This window comes from Empidonax traillii, unplaced genomic scaffold, assembly GCF_003031625.1.
Source record: "Empidonax traillii isolate 1590-97213 ecotype Southwest subspecies unplaced genomic scaffold, ASM303162v1 scaffold11:size2795301, whole genome shotgun sequence".
Lineage (NCBI taxonomy): Eukaryota > Metazoa > Chordata > Aves > Passeriformes > Tyrannidae > Empidonax > Empidonax traillii.
This window is the reverse complement of record NW_020955204.1, coordinates 2,528,867-2,547,623: the sequence shown is the minus strand read 5'-3', so window position 1 is coordinate 2,547,623 and position 18,757 is coordinate 2,528,867. Positions and strand designations below refer to the sequence as shown.

The window sequence follows — 18,757 nt, the reverse complement described above, 5'->3', positions numbered from 1 at the left end:
TTAAGTTCCTTCTGAGAGAATATAGTCACTGCTTTTATTATTAACTTTGTAATTAGTTTCAGATTTCATGATGCAGAAAGGCAGTCTCAAAACATGAAATCTGATTAGGCCTAATACATACCTGAAGTAATAACAGTTTAGTCAAATGCATGATTTTATAATTGGTGGTTTTATAAGAAGGCTCACAGTGATAAATTTATAGACAGAGCAGAAAATATAAAGGCCAGTTTTAAATGGGTATCCAGGATTGCACACACACAGGTTAGACACATGACTATTTTATGTCACTGTGGCACCTTCCATCTGTAGGCAAGCAAACTAGAAAAATATAGTTATTCACAGCAGACTGGTTAAGTGTCAGCTTTCACAGGCCAAACAGGAACCCTTCAGGGGTGCCCTACAGCACGTGGAAGGATATTTCGGTTTCCAGTCTCTATTAGCTGTTGCTCTGTTTGCTGATTCTGCAATGACAGGATTGTGTGTGGTCTATGGTTAGGAAGCCTTATTTAGGAAACCTTAATCTTGGCAACGGCTGTGAAACTACCAACTCAGGTCAGTTATAAAATATCACTCTAAAGGTTTTACTTTCAGTTAATGAAGGTAGAAATAAAAATACTCAGTGCATTTTTTTAATAAAGGCATAAAAATAAAATATTACCCTTTAATAATATTGATTAGTGGAGATTGATTGGTCTAATTGACTTCTTTTATGGGATATATGCTTTAGAGAGCTAGGGATCTGAAGTTTGTGTAAGATTTAATTCCAAGTCTTTCAGCACTGCCAGGAGAATAAAGAGATTCTTCTGTCAGTATCACCACATTTGCCTGTACAGCTGTTTTCACAAAAGGAATGGTGCTCTGTGTTCTGGCAAAGTGCTAATGACTTGTACTTTCCATTTGTGAAATCCCGCATTCCTGTCAAGACAGGGCTATCGGCGCTCATTAGTGATGCTTGGCAAGAGATACAGATAAATACGTCTCTGTTTTACAGATGCGTAAACTGACAGACAGTACGTGAATGATCTACAGACATATAGTTTGTCGGGACAGAAACGGGGAGCTTCAATTTTGCTCTCTGCTACTGTAACCGCCAGATCACGTTCCCACCTCCAGGGGTAGTGTTTTGCTTATCGCAGTCATTCTGATTCATATCGGTATTGCTTTGCACTGCCGGGGTTTCACATTTCACACACTCCTGCTACAAAAAGAGCTTTCTGCCTTTATTTATATTGGCAAATATAAGAGTATTTCATTCCCATGAAATCCCTTTCTAAACATTGGTATCATTAACATACTGCTTATTTTTACTTCCTTTCAGTTTGCATTCCCATAGCGTGTCTAAGCCTTGACAATACAGAGGCAAAGATGCGATGGACATTTCTAAACAGATTTGAAAGATTTCATGAAGACAACATTTTAAATATGATCTAGAGGGGAGCCTTGGGTTTAGCTTGGCCTGTATAGCACAAAATACTTCGCTGCCCACATGAGATTTCTCAGAGACCCTAGAGGATGATATCTGAGAAATGCTACATTCTTTAATTCTAACCTGAGCAGAACTTAAAACACCTGAAAAGTACTTGAGAGTTGTGAATCACGTCTCTTTTGAATGCAAGACATACAAGCGACATAGCTTTTATAAGTAGTTATTATATCTCTTTCAGGATATAACTGGGGAGAAAAAAAGTTGGGTACATTTTTAGACAGAAAGTTCCTTTTTCTCCTGAACGGGAAAAGCACATGGCCTGTGTGCTGGTCGTGCCTAAGGAAAGATCTGAGCTCACCAACGGGCCGTTCATGCCTGAGGCGGAGGTTCCCCCCTGTGGCTGAGATGAAGAGCACAGGAAGTCCAGGGGGAAAGGGATGGATGGGCTGTCTGCCTCTCAGGAGTAGTGTCAGGAGCAGCTCTGCGGAGGGATGATGCTTCTCTGCACAAAAGAGGGGGTAGCAGAGCAGGTGATAGGGTGGCCAGCTGGCCAGCCCAGTGCAGCTGGCAGAGTAACCGCGGCGGTGACAACGGGCAGCTTCAGTGTCTTGCCACCACCTCCCCGGGCTGGGGGCCCCGGCTGCGTGTTTTAATTGGTCTCTCTTTGCTGTTCATTAGGCTAAGTGAGCAAGTCAGTTAATGTTACAGTCACATCCTCTTTTAGTCATACAAACACAAGCAGATCAAATTATGCAAGTAGACAGCTGCTGCGTGCAGGAGGAGAATGAGACTCCAAGGCCAGGTTATGTGACATGAAAACAGTTGCTGCGATAAATTGAAGCTCCTTATTTTTCAGGTTAATTTTTGTAGCCTATTTACCAACTTTCTCTATGCAAGACATGGGGTCTTTTTGATATAAACTCTGGACACCTGCTACCTACATGAAAGCCATATTAAAATAAATAACTAAAGAGAGGAATCCTTTTTTACCTAAGAAGCAGCATAACTGTAACTCAGACAACAATTTTAAAAATCACACTGTAGCTGGATTATTAAGGTGTGCAGTGGCACAAAGAATGCTTCAGCTGTTGCTCACCCTGGACCTTTGGTCCATAATCTATGGATCAGCACAGGCAGAAATCACTTTTTGCAGTCCCCAGCCCTGCTGTCAGCTCAGTATCCCATATTATTGCCCCCAAGGAACCCAGAGGCTTTGGAAAGTTGTTGACCTGAAAGGGGAATCCAAAGCTGCTGGGGAAACACAGGAAAGAAGCTCCTGTGTTTATGCAGTGGAATAAAGTTGGGTGCAGGTTCCGAGATATGACAGTTGACTTAACAGGGGATCAAACAGATCCTCAGCTAGGAGGGAGATGTAGGATATCTGTGGATGTAAGCATGGTTTTACAGATCTAAGTGCATGGATCAGATGAACCTGCAGGAAAGAGACAATAAGCTATGAAGGTCCCCTCGTGGCTGGAATTAAAATTGTATTTCCAAGTCACATGTCTGCGCAAAGTACCTCCGACTATTCAGCTCCCTCATAAACAGAAGAGAGGGAGCTAGAGGTGAAGAAAACACACTCAGGCACAGCCAGATACGACTTCCCCCTTGGAAAAGGGGTTGCAAGTGTTTGAGATCATAAGATTATGGCAGCCATGACAGTAAGAAAAGACACAAAGGATAAGGCCAGGGGGGAATAAGGAGTGTGCATAGCATCCCTGCTACCAAAATGACTCACAGTGGTCTGCTGGTATATTGAGTGTAGTATTACTCTATAAGGAAAGGTAGGGAAGTACTATGGGAAGTGAGAGCTACCCAGGAGGTGAAGATGATACCAGAGGGAGAAAAACCTGGGAGAAAAAACATTTTTCTCCCACATTTGCACTATCTCATGCTGCAGGCAGCTTCTCTTCTTCGTGAAAGGAGAAGAGAAAGGCCTTTTCTTCCCACTTCTCTCTCAGCCTGTTGCCACTACTTTTTTCCCTCACATTCTTACTGTTGGTCTGGGAGCCAGCATACCCAGGGAATAGAATAGAATGGAGAAAGAGAAACAGTCCCAGGTATACTATTCCATCATGAAAAATGTGTGCTGAAAGGTACAACCAGGTATAGCATCACTGGCTGCAGGTTGTTAGTTTGATGTGTGCTCCCTCAAAGCTCCTGTAGCATCTGAGATACTCTCAGGTTTCTGCTTGTGTTTTTCCTGTTCATACATAAAGGATTTATCTTCCACAACTGTCATTTTATCAGAAAATACACACAAAAATGTCATAACAAAAGAAAAAGTTTTGCTGCCATTTTTGGGATGATTACAGGTAATGGTCACTCTAACAAACACGTTCCTCTTAGTTCCCTGTGAGCTGACTATGGGAACTTCAGTATGAAGGTTTGATGTAAAGAGAATTACTCCAGCGAAACCACTTCAAGTAAGTATAATTGTTATTTTTGGCTTGTCATTTATAAACCCTTAGAACACTGGGACACATTTGCCTATATTTACAGTGATGCTACATTTAATTTCATAAATTTATTCTTGGCTCATAATAGTGTAAAGAAGAGCAGGATATGTTTCATTATAAATACAGACGGACTGTTCCAAGAAGTTTAATCTCACCTGTTTGTTCATCCTGCAATCTGTGGGTATGCTTAAAGAACAAATCATGGTTCTTTCCAATTAGAAAAGATTAAAAGATAGCTCAGCAAGAGGCTTTTCCACTTCTAAAACATTTAAAGGTATAAGTTATTGTGGTGGTTTGATCCTGGCTGGATGCCAGATGCTCACCAAATCCACTCAATCACTCCCCCTCCTGAACTGTAGAGGGGAGAGAAAATATGATGAAGGCTCATTAGTTGAGGTAAGGATGGGGAAAGATCACTCACTGATTACTATGCAAAACAGACTCGACTTGGAAAATTAATTTAATTAATTACTAGTCAACATGGGAATAGGACAATGGAAGTAATCCAAATCTTAAAAAACACCTTCCCCTACCCCTCCCTCCTTCTTGGGCTTAACTTTATTCCCAGTTCTCTACCTCCTTCTTTGCAGCAGTGCGTGGAGACAGGAATGGGGGTTCTGGTCAGTTCAGCACATGTTGTTTCTGCCACTGCTTCCTCCTCAGGGAGAGGTGTCCTTCCCCTGCTCCAGCATTGGGTCCCTCCCACAGGAGACAATCCTCCATGAACTTCTCCAAGGTGAGTCCTTTCCATGGACTTCAGTTCTTCACAAACTGCTCCAGAGTGGGTACCTTCCCATGGGGTGCAGTCCTTCAGGAACAGGCTGCTCCAACATGGGTCCACCAGGGGTTCACAGGTCCCACCAGTAAACCTGCTCCAGCAGGGGCTCCTGTCTCCACAGGACCACAAGTCCTGCCAGGAGCCTGCTCCAGTGTGGGCTTCCTACTGGGTCCCACCCTTCTTTAGGGCATCCACCTGCTCCAGTGTGGAGTCTTCCAGGGGCTGCAGGTGGATATTTGCTCCCCCAGATATCTCCCACATATTTGACCTCCAGGGGAACAGCCTACCTCACTGTGGTCTTCACCATGGGCTACTAGGGAATCTCTGGTCCAGAGCACCTCCAGCCCCTCCTTCTGCACTGATCTTGGTGTCTGTGTATTTATTTCTCTCATGTATTCTCACTTCTCTCTTCTGTGCCTGCAAGTACTTTTGTATAATAACATTTTTTTTCCTTCTTAAATATCTTATCCCAGAAGCATTACTACCATCACTGATTGACCCAGCCTCAGCCAGTGGCAGGTCTGTCTTGGAGCCAGCTGGCATTGGCTCTATTAGATACAGGGAAAGCTTCTAGAAGCTTCTCAAAAAAGGCACCCCTGTAGCCCTTATGCTACCAAAACCTTGTCATGCAAACCCGATACAACTATGAAAACCTCTCTGGATTACAGAAAAAATCCTGAAAGTTTGAAATAACTAGGTTTTAATAAAAATTAAAGCCAATTTAATGTTTTCCACAGAAACCATCGCTAGTAGTATTTGTTACAAGAATCTGGTACGGTAGCTGAATTGAAACAGTCTTTTTAATGAAGAGTATTACTACACAAATGTGGTCAGAAGTTTATATCTCAGCAGTCACAGGCTTTTCCTTTTCAAGAGGGAAATTTCTGGAAAACCCTTAAAACTTCTTACTGAACAGCTGACTACCTGGAGGTGGGAAGGGGGAATATTAATATCCTAAATATTTCTTTGTCCACTCAGTTTGCTTTGCCAGTTCATTGACAGAGCTGCACTGAAAGTCAAATACATCCTGAAAAGCCATAGGCCCACTCTAGTGAAATTAAGGATGCCACAAGACTGTATTTTAAGAAAAAGGTAAGCAGGAGTAACTACTAAGCAACAAGCAAGCCGCTTTGTTTTAATGTGAGGGTCTGGTTTGTGCTTGTGTGAAATTACTCAAATGGTTTGTAGAGGATTTTTTAGGTTATAAAAATGCTCTTTAGTATGACCTAATTGCAAATTAGTACCCATGTGTCTATAACAAAAATCACTTTTTCCTGCATATACCTGGCATGCCTGTTGGCACACACAGTGCCCAGTTTTGTGGGTTAGGCTATATTATGATGAAGAATGATGAAGAATAATGAAGGATATGACAGGGATTTTTAGTCACAAGACTTGATTATTTGTCCTCTGGAATCAACTGAAATATAGAATAAAAATAGAAATACAGGATATAATAAAAAGTAAAAAAAAAAAAAAAAAAATTAAAAAATTCAGGAAACTTTTCCTTTGGGGTTTTTGTAATTTTTGTTTCATAGAATTAAATATTTTCATACTTTATATTTATTTGTATGTGAGAAGCACTTTTTTCACTTGAAGCAGTAGAAACAGATTTAGCATTAATATAAGTATGTGTGTGTTTTCACTGTCTTCAAGGGGTTTTTCACTATATCTATCTGGGAAATTTTTCAGGCCAAGAGCGTTGGCAAAGGAGTGCATTGTGTGATGAATTCCTCCAGTCGAACATAAATGTGTCAGGGAAAAGAGTGACCTATGAAATTCACCAGGAGCAGCAGAATTAAAATATAGGCGGAGAGGAAGATTCCCACTCCCGCTGGTAACACGAGCGCCGTGCCGGGGCCGTGCCGGGTGGGCCGTGCCGGGCCGCGGGTCCCGTTCAGCACCGCGGACAGCTCCGCGTCCCGCTCACCCCCGGGAGCACTCCCTCCTGCCTGAGCCTTCGGCCTCCCGTCCGAGCTGCGAGGGCTTGGTTTGGCAGCGCCAGACATTGTGAGGCGATTGGTACCAAAGCAGTGTCTAAAACCAACTCAAAACTTAATGTTTGTACTGAGTTACCTTAGTGGTTCTGTCTTCAAAACAGAGAACACGTATTTCATCATCTTGAAATCCCCAACACTACTTTTACGACTAATGCCTCTAAAAAGTTTCTGATAAGGTTCTTAAACAGTGTCCTCATTTGGGCTGGGACAGAGTTAGTTTCCTTCCCAGTAACTGGTATAGTGCTACGTTTTAAGTTTAGTATGAGAATAACATTAATAACACACTGATGGTTTGGTTGTTGCTGAGTAGTGCTTACCCTAAGCCAAGAACTTTTCAATTTCCCATGCTCTGCCAGTGAGGAGGTGCACAAGAAGCTATGCACAAGAACATGGCCAGGACAGCTGATCCGAACAGGGCAAAGGGATATTCCATACCACAGAATGTCATGCCCAATATATAAACTGGGGAGAGATGGCCAGAAGGGGCCAATTGCTGCTGGGGGACAGGCTGGGCATCTGTGAGAGGGTGGTGAACAGTCGTATTGGGCAGCAAACAACACAATTTCTCTTGGGTTTTATTCCTCTCTCTCTTTTTGTTCTCCCTCTCTTAATTACTATTACCATTAGATTTTACTTTATTTCAAATATTAAATTATTCTTATCTCAACCCATAGCTTTTATGTTTTTCAGGTCTCCTCCCCGTCCCACCCCCGGGGACTGGGGGGGAGTTGGAGTGACAGAGCAATTGTGTGGTACTTAGTTACCAGCTGCAGCTAAACCACTATAAATAGTCAATGATAATACTGTAACCATAATGATGCTGCTAATGCAAGTGTGATACAACCATCAAGGCTGTGTGATGCTTTTGCTGGCATAAAACCCCCCTATTAACATGATATTTAACATAATGGAAAAAAAAATGTATCAAAATTAGGAAGAATTGTCAGAGATATATTACTCATGAATCTGATACATTATTGCCTCAGGTAAGTACAGTTCTGCAAGGCTGCCTGATGACTAGACAGGAAGCAAATTAAAACACACCCTCTTTGAAAATGCAAGAGGACCTCTGCCTCCCTAGTGGGGTTGTTATTATCAACCTGAAGAAACACTTTTTGGTTTTAGCTGGGGATTTTTTTTTGTTGTTGGTTTGTTATTTGTGTTGTGTTTTTTGGTTTTTTTTTTTTTTGCTTTACAAAGCTGATAAAGGTTGACTACTAATTAGTTATGATATTTACTAACTGGCACCTAATGTTTTTGTAGGGTTTAGGGATTTTTTATATAGGTTGGAGGAATAATGAATAATATTTCTCTTATAATGTTATCAAAGTTCTTGTCAAAGAGTGTGACAAAGTGCCTCACGAAGATATAAGGACCTTCAGAAATGGAAAAAAAAATGAACTGAGATGATACAGGGGATTTAATTTTCAGTCTAGGAATTGCATTTTCCTCACAGGCAGTTTTTTGTAATTTTCATGAAAACGTTTTCCCTTTGATACACATGTATATAGATTCCTGGAAAACAATGTTGTTTGCAGCTTTCATCTTGTAAGCATCAGCAGAATTTTGGCTGAGATTAATAATGGAGGTATTGAGCTGCATTTTACTCAGAAAATGCCTAATGACAGGTTAGATGTTCAGACCTAACCATATACCATACCTGTTTTTCAGATTGTCACATGAAGATAAAACTCATAAAGAGATTTTCAGAGATGGTGAATGGATAACTGTCTCCCTGAAACAATGACAGAGATGAATCACAGCACACAAACCAGAATGCCTTTCCAAATATAGTCAACTGAATACTAACTGTCTTCATATGTCATTTTTATATAGCATTGAACCATAGAGTTCAGTTACAACTTAATTATAAATCAAATCAATACCATAATTTGTTGCTCAGCTGGAGGGGGGGAAAGGTAACAAAGCAGGCTTTCACCATGGAAAAAGCTGTGCAACATGGAAACAAGAAGTGCTTGCTAGAGCGGCACAGTGTAACTTCCAGTGTGAGCAGCTGGTCAGTCCTCACAATCCAGCAAGGTAGGGAGGAAGGCTTGTGGCAAACTGGTGAAAAAAAAAAACTACTGGGACAAAAAAGCCACTACTGGCCAAGTTGAAACTGAATTCTTGTTCCAGGGAAAGAGGAATATAATCAGAGGGAGAGGGACAGAGAAGCAGAGGGAGAGAAAGAACAGGCATGAGAGCCCTGAAATACAAGACTTCAGGTAAAAACAAGAATTTATACACAGCAGCCATCGGATACCTCTCTCCGGGCGATCCTCCCTTTATCGAGCCCCCTTCGCCACCAGATGGCCCCATAGGAACTCGGATGATAATTGGTTACTTGCTTAAAAGACTTGGCGAGTTTCAATGTCTAATTTCCACCGGTGCTAGCTGCCAAAACGGAATCCAAACAAAACAAAGCGAAAAAGAAACGTCCAGAAGTCTGGCCTCATGAGACTGGAGAGTTTGAACAGGTCCAGGTTCAAGATCTTGGATTAGAATCCACGTCTCACATCCTGGAATGTTTGCATGGAGTATCATGGTTCAGTTTTTAAATCACAGGTAGGTGACACACTCATACAAGAGTTGACATTGAATTGACAATGGGAATGGGAACTTAATATGTGGCATACCTAAATTCATACTTTCAATCTACATAGCACTTTAAACTCACAAAATATAAAGTTTATTAGAACACAAACAAGGATAAAAACAAAGCAAAGCAAACAGGCATTGATGAAGGCTGCAAGACCTAAATTCATATAAAGAATTTGTATAACAGTTCACAAACTAAATAAGTGGTTGAAACAGTATTTCAGACCTTTTTTTATGTATATTATGTATATTATTACTATTTTTATTCTCATCAACTCCCAAAACTGCAATTTTTCTGAACTTGTTTCAGATACAAACGAAGTCCCAAAACTGGAGTAGAATGAAAAACCTTTGCAGAGGCTGTAAAAAATGCTGACATGCAGCTGCCAGCAGTGAGACAGGGTACTCCTGAGTGTTCTGTGGTGTGTAAACCACAGCAACAAGAACTGAGGACACAAATTTCAGTGTTGATATGGTATCCAGCTAAGAGGGTGTAAAACATCATTGTGGGTTCTTTTACCATGTAAGCATCCCTGAGGACCAATCTTAAAAAATCTCTGAGGGCATCCCTCCCTATTTGCTGTGCAAGGTGCTTTGAATGCTCTGGATGGAAACCTGCACAAGGAGTTTAGCAGCTATCGCTGTTTCCTTTCTGCTGTGGTGTAGGTAACCTCCAGCACAGTGCCCCCCATGTGTATATTCGGTCCTGACCACAGCACCATGCCCAGCTCAGGGAGCTCAGCTCAGGGGCACAATCTTAAGCCATGCCAGGGGAGGTTTAGGTTGAATATTAGGAGGAAATTTTTTATAGAGATAGTAATCAGACATTGGAATGGGCTTCCCAGAGAGGTGGTGGATTCACCATCCCTGGGGGTTTTTAAGATGAGACTGCATGTGGCACTTAGTGCCATGGTCTAGTAATCATGGCGGTGTTGGATCAAGGATTGAACTTGATGATCTTGGAGGTCTTTTTCAATCCAGTTTATTCTACGATTCCATGAAGTGTTCTAGAAGCGGTGAACACAGGTGAGGTGTACATGAGTAGTGCTGAAATGGTGCTGAGCCAGTTCCTTTTCACAGACCTGATCCTGTGATGTGTCACTCATTTTTGCTCTGCTGATTCATTTGGAATTTTATTCTCAGTATACTGAGATTTATGATCGCTGGAGCTTTTTCCTTTAAAAATAGTTCTTACTAGAAGCAGCATTGTAACTGCCCACCTGTGTACATTTGATGCCTGGTACCTGATATCCAGAGGAACTTCCAGAAATTTTAGACACTTTTATCAGGTAAATTCTCTGCCTGTTTTATTTGGTTTACATTGATTCATGTAAGTTATATAATTTGATAACTTTTTAGTTTTTAATAAACCATGACCTAATTTATAATTCTGGAAGGAAGGGAGGTAAAAGATGCTGTGACAGGAAAAAATCATATCAGGCCCACAGCACAATTACAGAGCATTAGTGTCTTTTTCTTTTCCTGTTTCCTTTTGGTTTTCTACCCCTATGACAGACAAGTCAAGAAAATTGGAGACCATAGAGCTAAAAGCTTATTAACACTGAATGCAGAAATAGAATCACCTTCTAGTCGTGAGCAACTGCTGTGGAAGAGCAAATGCTCAAAATTTCATTGCTCACATCTTTTATTCTGTTCACAGCTGTCCTGCTTTGGGAAGTTCTCTGAACAAGAAACTGCTAATCACAATTTACCTGTTAAGATTCAAATTCAAAACTGTGTGAAAAATGATGACTGCTTCTAGGCAGAATCATCATTTTTAAATGGTGACATGGTCTCCACTGCTGACATACACTGATCAGCTGTCAGATCTTGTATACTTTCCTGAAGAAAGAATGATGTCAGGTTTGTGGATACCTATCATGAAAGTGTGTGTGAGGATTTCCATAAGAATTGGAAAGGTCTCTCTTATTTTCTCACTGCTGACAGATTTGTAGGAAAGATACAAGACTGACCTTGCAAGATTTCTTGTGTCTCTTGCTTTTCCCACTTACTTCCATTCCAATTGGAGCACACATTAGTGTTTGCTAATTCTTTCTATTCTTTAGAAGTCCTGTGGGACAGATATTAATATAGCAATTACATTAATATAGCAATATATTATTATATTAATTATTATATAGTTATTAATATACTATTATATCAATAGCTATTAATATATATTAATATAATATATTAATGTAGCAAAGCAGAGCCAAGTGGTTTTGTATTTATTGTTGTCTAATAGTGTATGGCCGATGTTATAATTTGACAGAACAACTTTGAGATGGGTTTCTTTTTTAAACAGATGTTATTGAGAAGGATGAACAAATAGATTAATGAGTTAACACACTACAGTTTATTAAGGTAATTAACAATGAAACATAACAATGGTCATATCACAGGCATATAATAATAAATCAGAAGATAAATTATGGCACTCCCTACACCTTCAAATCCACCCCAGGATCCCTGAGCCTCACCACGCTGCCTACACCCTTGCTCCCAACAGCAAGCACCCATTTTCCTCTCAGGAAAACATCACCCCAGAGTTAGCATTCAAAGGAAAGAAGTCCCACTGGAGGTTCTTCCCTGAGCAAAGGCCAGGAGGGAGCCCAACTTAGTTTAGAGACTTGTTCCGAGCAGTGCATTTCTACGGAAGACAGTACAGGAAATCTCTCTCCCAGGCCACAAAGAGACAGTCATGTTATAATTTTCATCATAATGTTTACAGGTGTCTTGCAGGTATCTACAAGTGGGCTGACTAGACAATGCCCAGAGCCAACATCAATTTTTATTACATTACGATATCAAGAAGGCTTTTTTTTCTATTTTCTGACAGATACCAACCCATTATTCTCATTTTGTTACTGTTGATAATCCACAATTTATACCACTCTTGTATGTTGTTGTTTCCTAAAACTGTTGTTATATATGTGCACACATGCATACACATGTCATCTGCAGTTATTTTTTTGTTCAGAGCCACACCAGCATTACAGCAGCCAGTGATTCAAGGCAACACGCTACTTACAGTTTCCTATAGGCAAATGTCAAAACTCAAAGTCCCTTGTGAATAGTTACACAGATTTTTCTGCTTCAGTAGATACACTTTTGCTACTGACTAGCACTTGTGAAGAATGAATTAGCCATCAGTTTTCTGTCACCACTGAGGGAAGAATATGTGATCCTGTGTGAAAGAGGAAATAAGAATAGAAAGCCACTCACATCTAACAGCAAGAAACTGGAGGGGGGTGTTAACACTAGAGTGCTGATAGCAAAGACACCTATCAAACTCTGTCAGTATAATTTCTTCAGAGTTTTCCTAGGCTGGCTGGTGGTTTCAGAAAACTAAAATATTTTTAGATATATTTACAGCTTCAGATATACTTAGAGCTCTGGAGGGCTCTACCATGTAGAAGTGAGTTATGAAGCAAATCTTATTCCCCTCCATCTCTGCATGATCTGTCAAAGAAAGCAGGAGAAGCATGCAGCTGGAGATGGTTCTAATTCAGGAAGAAGAGAGAGAGTCTGCATCTTTCTGCATAGCCTTAACTTTGATGAGAGTAATTTCCAACTTCCTCTGCCTCAGCAAAACTAAAAAGTAAAAAAAAAAAATCTACATGAACTACAGGGTTGCCAGGGTGTCATGAGTAATCCAGTATCAGGGGATACTAGGGCTGTGGGGACACCAAGTATGGTGGTGGTGAGGGTAAGATCCAGAACCATGAATCATTCATCATAAAATTGTAGGCTATTTTTAAAAAAATAATTGTTCACTGTTCTTGTTGGTCTTCTCACTTTGGATCTCTCCTTGTGCCAAGGTTCTTGCAGACAAGGAGTGGTTTGACTCTCAAGCAGATTATGTCTTTTTTTTTCTAATAAAAAATTTAAAATAATTTGTATAAAAATGGTGTTCTAAAATATTCATTGTGAAAAACAACATCCTTCCCATGTCTCTTACAAATGGACCAAAATCTATCATTTTAAATATGAATCAAATGTATGCCACTAATGATCAACAGGAAGACAATAATTTCATAGGTAAAGTACTGTATGGTACAAGAGATCATGGCAGGGGTTTTTTATAAGGGTGTTTAGGATGATAAACCATATCTACAAACTCCAGGAAAATCTCAGCAGCAGTCAGTCATCAACCCACCTATCAAGCACCTGTGAGGACAAGTTCAGCCCATTTTTGTACAAAGGAAACTGTTCTTTGTTTAACCTACATTAGTCATTCAGGGAAAAATAATCCTCATATTTCATAGTATAGTTGAACAAAAAAAAATCCATTTGATACAATTTTTTGATCTCCTCAATTTGTTTTGAAGTCAGTTGTCGGAGATACTCCAAGGTGATATCACCATTAGTTCGTTTTTCTGACCGGTATCTCTTCAGGCTGGGGTACTGCATGCTCTCTGGTGCTCCAATGACCTTCAGAACGTGCTCAGAGTCTAATCCAAGAGTTTCATACTTACCCAGAACATCATAGTCAATGTTGCAAGGATTGCAGAGCAGAAACATTGGTTTCCAGTGAATGTCAAGAGCATTTGGTGGTTTTGTTAAAATGAAGTTGACAAACTCCTGGAAACTCACTTTTTCAGAAGAATTTCTGTTTTTCCTGAACATTGCCCTAATCTCATTAGCAACAGTGATGCTGTAGAATGGCTCAGAGTGCAGAAGTTTGTCTCTATAAGCTGAAACCAGCCTTTCCAAAGGATGTCTGGTGAACATCACTTTGGTGTAATTGCTTAGAAATTCCTTTTGTCTGGCAGGAGGATAAGACCCCAACCTTTTGATCGCTGATGTTTGGTGGATGTGGTCATGCTCAATTTCAGAAGCTTCTGCATTCAGGTCTGATTGGAGAAGAAAAATAGTTCTCTTCCAGTTGGAGCAGCCTACCTTGGGCACCTCACAGTAGATAAATTTATGCTTGTGCTCCACAAAGAGCTGGTTTGCAACGCCCAATTTGCTTTTAAATTTAGTAAGGTTGTTCTTCAGGCAGACAGAAGCCAGTGTGCTTTTGCGACCATTTTGAATTGCCACCCAATTTTCAGCAGGATGGGGAAAAGCACCTGCAATCAAGGAAGAAATTTAAACCATTTCAGTGAAATAAGCTTATTTGAGTCTCTTTATTTGTGATAATCATAGCACTCAATCTATCACCCTGCTTACAAAAACTAACGAAGATGTTAAAATCAATTTTTTTTTACTGTTACTGGTCTCCACTATGGCAAACATGCAATAAACCACGCTACATAGTGAAAAGTTTATTAAAATGAAAACTTTCAACATGTTAGCACTATTAGTCTAAGCAAGTCTGATGTTCTAACATCATGGTTTTGTAGTGTTCTTTCTCTCATACGTTGCTAAGATAGCTATCACAGTGACAGGACCTTGGATATTTCCATAGTATTGTTTGTCACTTAGGCTCCATAGTTACTTTCTAACACATTTGGCAAAGGTGCCCCTGCTTCTATAAAACATGAGGTCTCATTGTTGATAATTTCTTTACTCACCTGTTATGGTTTTTTGTCTCTTATAGAAAAATCCAAAAAGAAATATCCCAAATATAAAATTTGGGAGAAGGAAAACTAATAATTTCGGGTTCATATTATTTTCACAAGATGAAGTATGACGTGATCTCTAAAGTGGAAATCTGTCTTTCTGTCAACAAGGAAAGATAATACAAGTTAGATTTCATATGACTGATATAACAAAGATAACCTGTAATTTGCTTACAGATTTATGATAGCAGAAGGACCTTTAAAGCCTTATAAAAATAGGCTTTGTTAAGAAATAAAAATTCTCTCATGGAAGAGACTCACCACAATTATACTGTTAAATCAAACAGACAAATAATATGACTCCTTCATAATATTCCAAAATTCACCCCTTTCTCAGAACAATGGCATGTTTATGAGCAATTACTTCTCCATTCTTCTCTTTTAAAGCTGTTGTTTAAAGCTGCCATGCAGACTCTCTATCCTTTCACACTGGGCAACAATATCTTCATTTAGGATTACAGAGTCATACTTTTTTTATAACCTTTAGAATCTGGGAATACAAAGTTCTCTATAACCTGTGACAGGCATCTCTGGAAAGCCCATGACACCTTCAGAATGAGTTTCTTTCCATCTGTTTCCCTGAAGCTTTCAACTTTGTACAAATAAATCAATATTCACTGCAGGAGAAACTCTTCTCTATTCCTCCAGAGAATCCTAACAACTAACAATGGATGAATTCTCCCATTCTATTTCTCCAAAGGCACTGCATCATATATATGTTTGTGCCATTGCTGCTGCAGCACAAGAGCCCCAAAATTATTCATATGACAGGAAAAAACACACAGAAGCAGCAGAGAAAACTACCGAAAAGCTGTTTTTCTGTTCACAGATAAAAGAGAGAAGGTAAATGCAGTCCAATATGACATATTCCCTGTCCTGTAATCACTTATTCTGTCTACTTGATAGACACCTAAGTTCTCTGTGCAATCTTACTCTGTTTCCCCCAGTAGAAAGCTCTTCATCATTGTGCTTTCACTTGAAGTTGCAAAATTAAGTGAAAAGCAATAACTGCTAGCAAATGTGACATTCTCTTTCTGTCCCACAAAGTCTGCACCATCAAAAAAAGTCAAGCAACACTGTCTTCATTTTCTTCTTTTCAATAAAAACATCCTTGCCTGGATTTCTCAAGGATGCAACTTAATTTTTTTTAATTTTTCATATTTTGTATTTTTTTAACAAGATACAATAGGATCATTTTGGAATTTACTTGTGTGCCACAGTGTGTGGATGTACATAAACTCCAGCTGCCATAATGGCAACTGGATTCCTGTATGTTCTGAGACAGCAGTAGTATCAGCACTACTTAAATTGCTGAAATTGTACTTACACACAAGGCTTCTTCGTTTCAGGGCTGACAGGTGATTATAACACACATCAATACCAGAATATCTGCACTCGTACAGTTAACAGCATTACTGATAACTAAATCTCTGTTAGTGTAGGCATGACCTGAGGAATGAAGGGGGATGAATGTTCATTAACTCTATATTAAAAATGTACTTGTATTTACATTAAACTGTCACAATACTCAAATTAATGCAGTATTCTTACACATAATGGTACTTGGCCAATATTGTTTTGTTTTCCTGGTTGTGTAAGACCATTGTAAGGGCGCAAGAAAAATTATGGGAAGATCTTCTTCCTTTAACCTTTTCTTCACTGCACATCAATTCTCACTTCCCAGTGAGATCCACTGAGTCCTAATGCATCATGGGCTGTTTTCAAGGCCAGTTAAAGTCAGTCAGATTGTTCATCAGTCTCATGAGATTGAATGTTTCCTTTTTGTTCTTTTTCAGAAGCATTTTAAAGACATAATTTCACACTGTGTAGCAATTAAAATAAATATAACACTAAATAATTCTGTACGGGGACTCCCTGTTAGAGTACGCTTAGAAGAGATTGGGCTTCATTCACTTTAAATGCTGTCACCTCAGAGAAGTAATTGTTACCATACCTGTCTCAGGAGTCAGAAAATGAACAGGATTAATTTTACCCTAATTAGATACTTGTATCATAGTATTTCTTAATTACAGTACTGGTAGAGAATATAAGGTCTTCCATAAGACATATTTGATGTTGAAACATGTCAGTGAGTCACAAGAGGGAAATAGGAGAGACTTACTTCCTTGGGAGAAAGAAAGTGTTTAGGAGATTGTATTGGGTTTGGCTGAGCTGGAGTTCATTTCCCCACAGTAGCCCTCAAAGTGCTGTGCTTTGCACTGACAGCTAGAAGGGTGTTGATAACATATTGGTGTTTTGGCTACTGCTGAGCACAGCATCAGCACTGTAACATTCCTTCCTCAGTGGAGGGCAAGATCCTGGGAGGGGACCCAAGTAGACCAGCTGACCCAGACTTGACCCAGACTGACTAAAGGGATATTCCAGACCACATTTAACTTAATTCGGTACGGTCAGACCATAAGGAGCTCCAAGATGACAGGTGAAGTCTGTCTGGACTCCTTAGAAAACTTCAAATGCACATAATAAGAGCTATCACTGCCCTCAGCAAGTGAGGTCAGAAGGCCAGTTCAGCAAAGCTACCTTATGGTGAAGTCCAAAGGCTTCTTCAGAAGATGTTTTCTGATGGGAGAATCCAGTGTGGAGTTCTGTGTAATGCAAGGTTTCCAATGAAGAAAATCTCCTAAGAGAAACCTGAGGAATAGGAGGAAAGAAAATTCTGAGAGCCATTTTGCCCAGAAGAGGGACAAGTCACCTGGAAATTCAAAAGGAGGCTAAAAAATCCAAAACAAAAAGCACTTTTGTCAGTAGGTGTCAGTGTCAGTAAATCAGATGAACTCTTCCTTCAGTCTGTTATGTCTTTTCAAGATGCTTTTGTGTTTGCTATTTTAGATGTAATGAAGTAATGCTAATTTCTATTTGCATTTTACCTCATCCTACCTTGAATTAAGTGTGATTATAGGTAACTACAAGGCATTCCTAAGTCAAGGAGAGGTGAGTCTCTTAATACAACAACTCCATACTAAATAGACTAATTCTGCTGTAACCAAAAGGCAGCAGTATGGGCTTCCACAGGCAAAATGGAAAGACAGTACGATAAGACTCAAAAAAAAACCAACAGAAAACTCTTCTAGTGAAAAGTAACAAAGCAAGGAGACAGGAATCTAACTGTCTCTTTGGAACTAACATAACCGCAGAGGAGAAAATGCTAAAAACTTAATATAAGGCATTAATTTTCTTTGTTCTTGTTACACATAGTTGGGGGGGGGGCAAGGGCGGATTATTGAAGAAGGAAATGCCAATCATCTCATGCATGTGCAAGATGGGGGAAAAGGCCTGAAGCCTGACTTCCAATTTTCTTTGTACTGCTGATAATTCCCTCTACTGATCTCCCTCTACTATTCCACTGTTAATTTTCTTCCTAATACACACACTCCTCGTGACAAAACCAAAAAAAAATTGTATCCTGTTGTTCATATCTTTGTTCTCAAGTTTGCTGTCCATAAAATATTCTTTCCATTCTTCTGTTTACTTCAAGACATTTCTGACAAACCTCTGCTTTTAACTACTTTCAATATCTCCCTTTTCTATATGCTACACTGGCTATGGAGGAGTGGCTGGCAACCTGCTTGCACATCCCCTGTATGTCAGGCTAGGTGGTTTGACTCAGAAGAGCTATCTCAATTAGGATATTGTTCTTTTCCAGGACTCTTACAAAGTTGTCATGTGCTGGAGTTACTGGATAAGTTTTTCTGTTAAATTTCTTTCTCTTGGTTCATTTGTTTCATACTTGATTTACACTTGTAATACTAAACCTTCTGCAACAATCCCACACATCTGTTACTGGTCTGGATTTTAACTGTTTGACCCTGTGTTGCTACATCACAACCACTCACACTTATCCAACCACCAGCTTTGGGTTTGTAATGAGTTCCTTTTCCCCTGACCAAAACAGCACCTTTAGTACTAAT

The 18,757-nt window shown here is 39.7% G+C and overlaps 1 protein-coding gene across 7 annotated transcripts in view; it reads right to left on the bottom strand.

Moving 5' to 3' along the window:
* Positions 1-11,594: 11,594 nt before the first annotated feature.
* Positions 11,595-18,757, bottom strand: part of LOC114059399 (carbohydrate sulfotransferase 9-like) — a 30,470-nt gene continuing 23,307 nt past the window's right edge. For 3 of the 7 annotated variants that reach the window (XM_027887811.1, XM_027887776.1, XM_027887795.1), the window contains exons 2-4: positions 17,370-17,480; positions 14,781-14,928; positions 13,271-14,336 (exon numbers count right to left, since the gene is read on the bottom strand). In XM_027887811.1, the coding sequence (XP_027743612.1) occupies positions 13,492-14,336; positions 14,781-14,874 (939 nt within the window). In that variant the 5' untranslated portion in view covers positions 14,875-14,928; positions 17,370-17,480 and the 3' untranslated portion in view covers positions 13,271-13,491. Of the gene's footprint in view, positions 12,856-13,270; positions 14,337-14,780; positions 14,929-16,155; positions 16,278-17,369; positions 17,481-18,757 lie in introns of those variants that run through there. The other 4 variants (XM_027887831.1, XM_027887786.1, XM_027887803.1 and 1 more) reach the window with 4 other exon arrangements.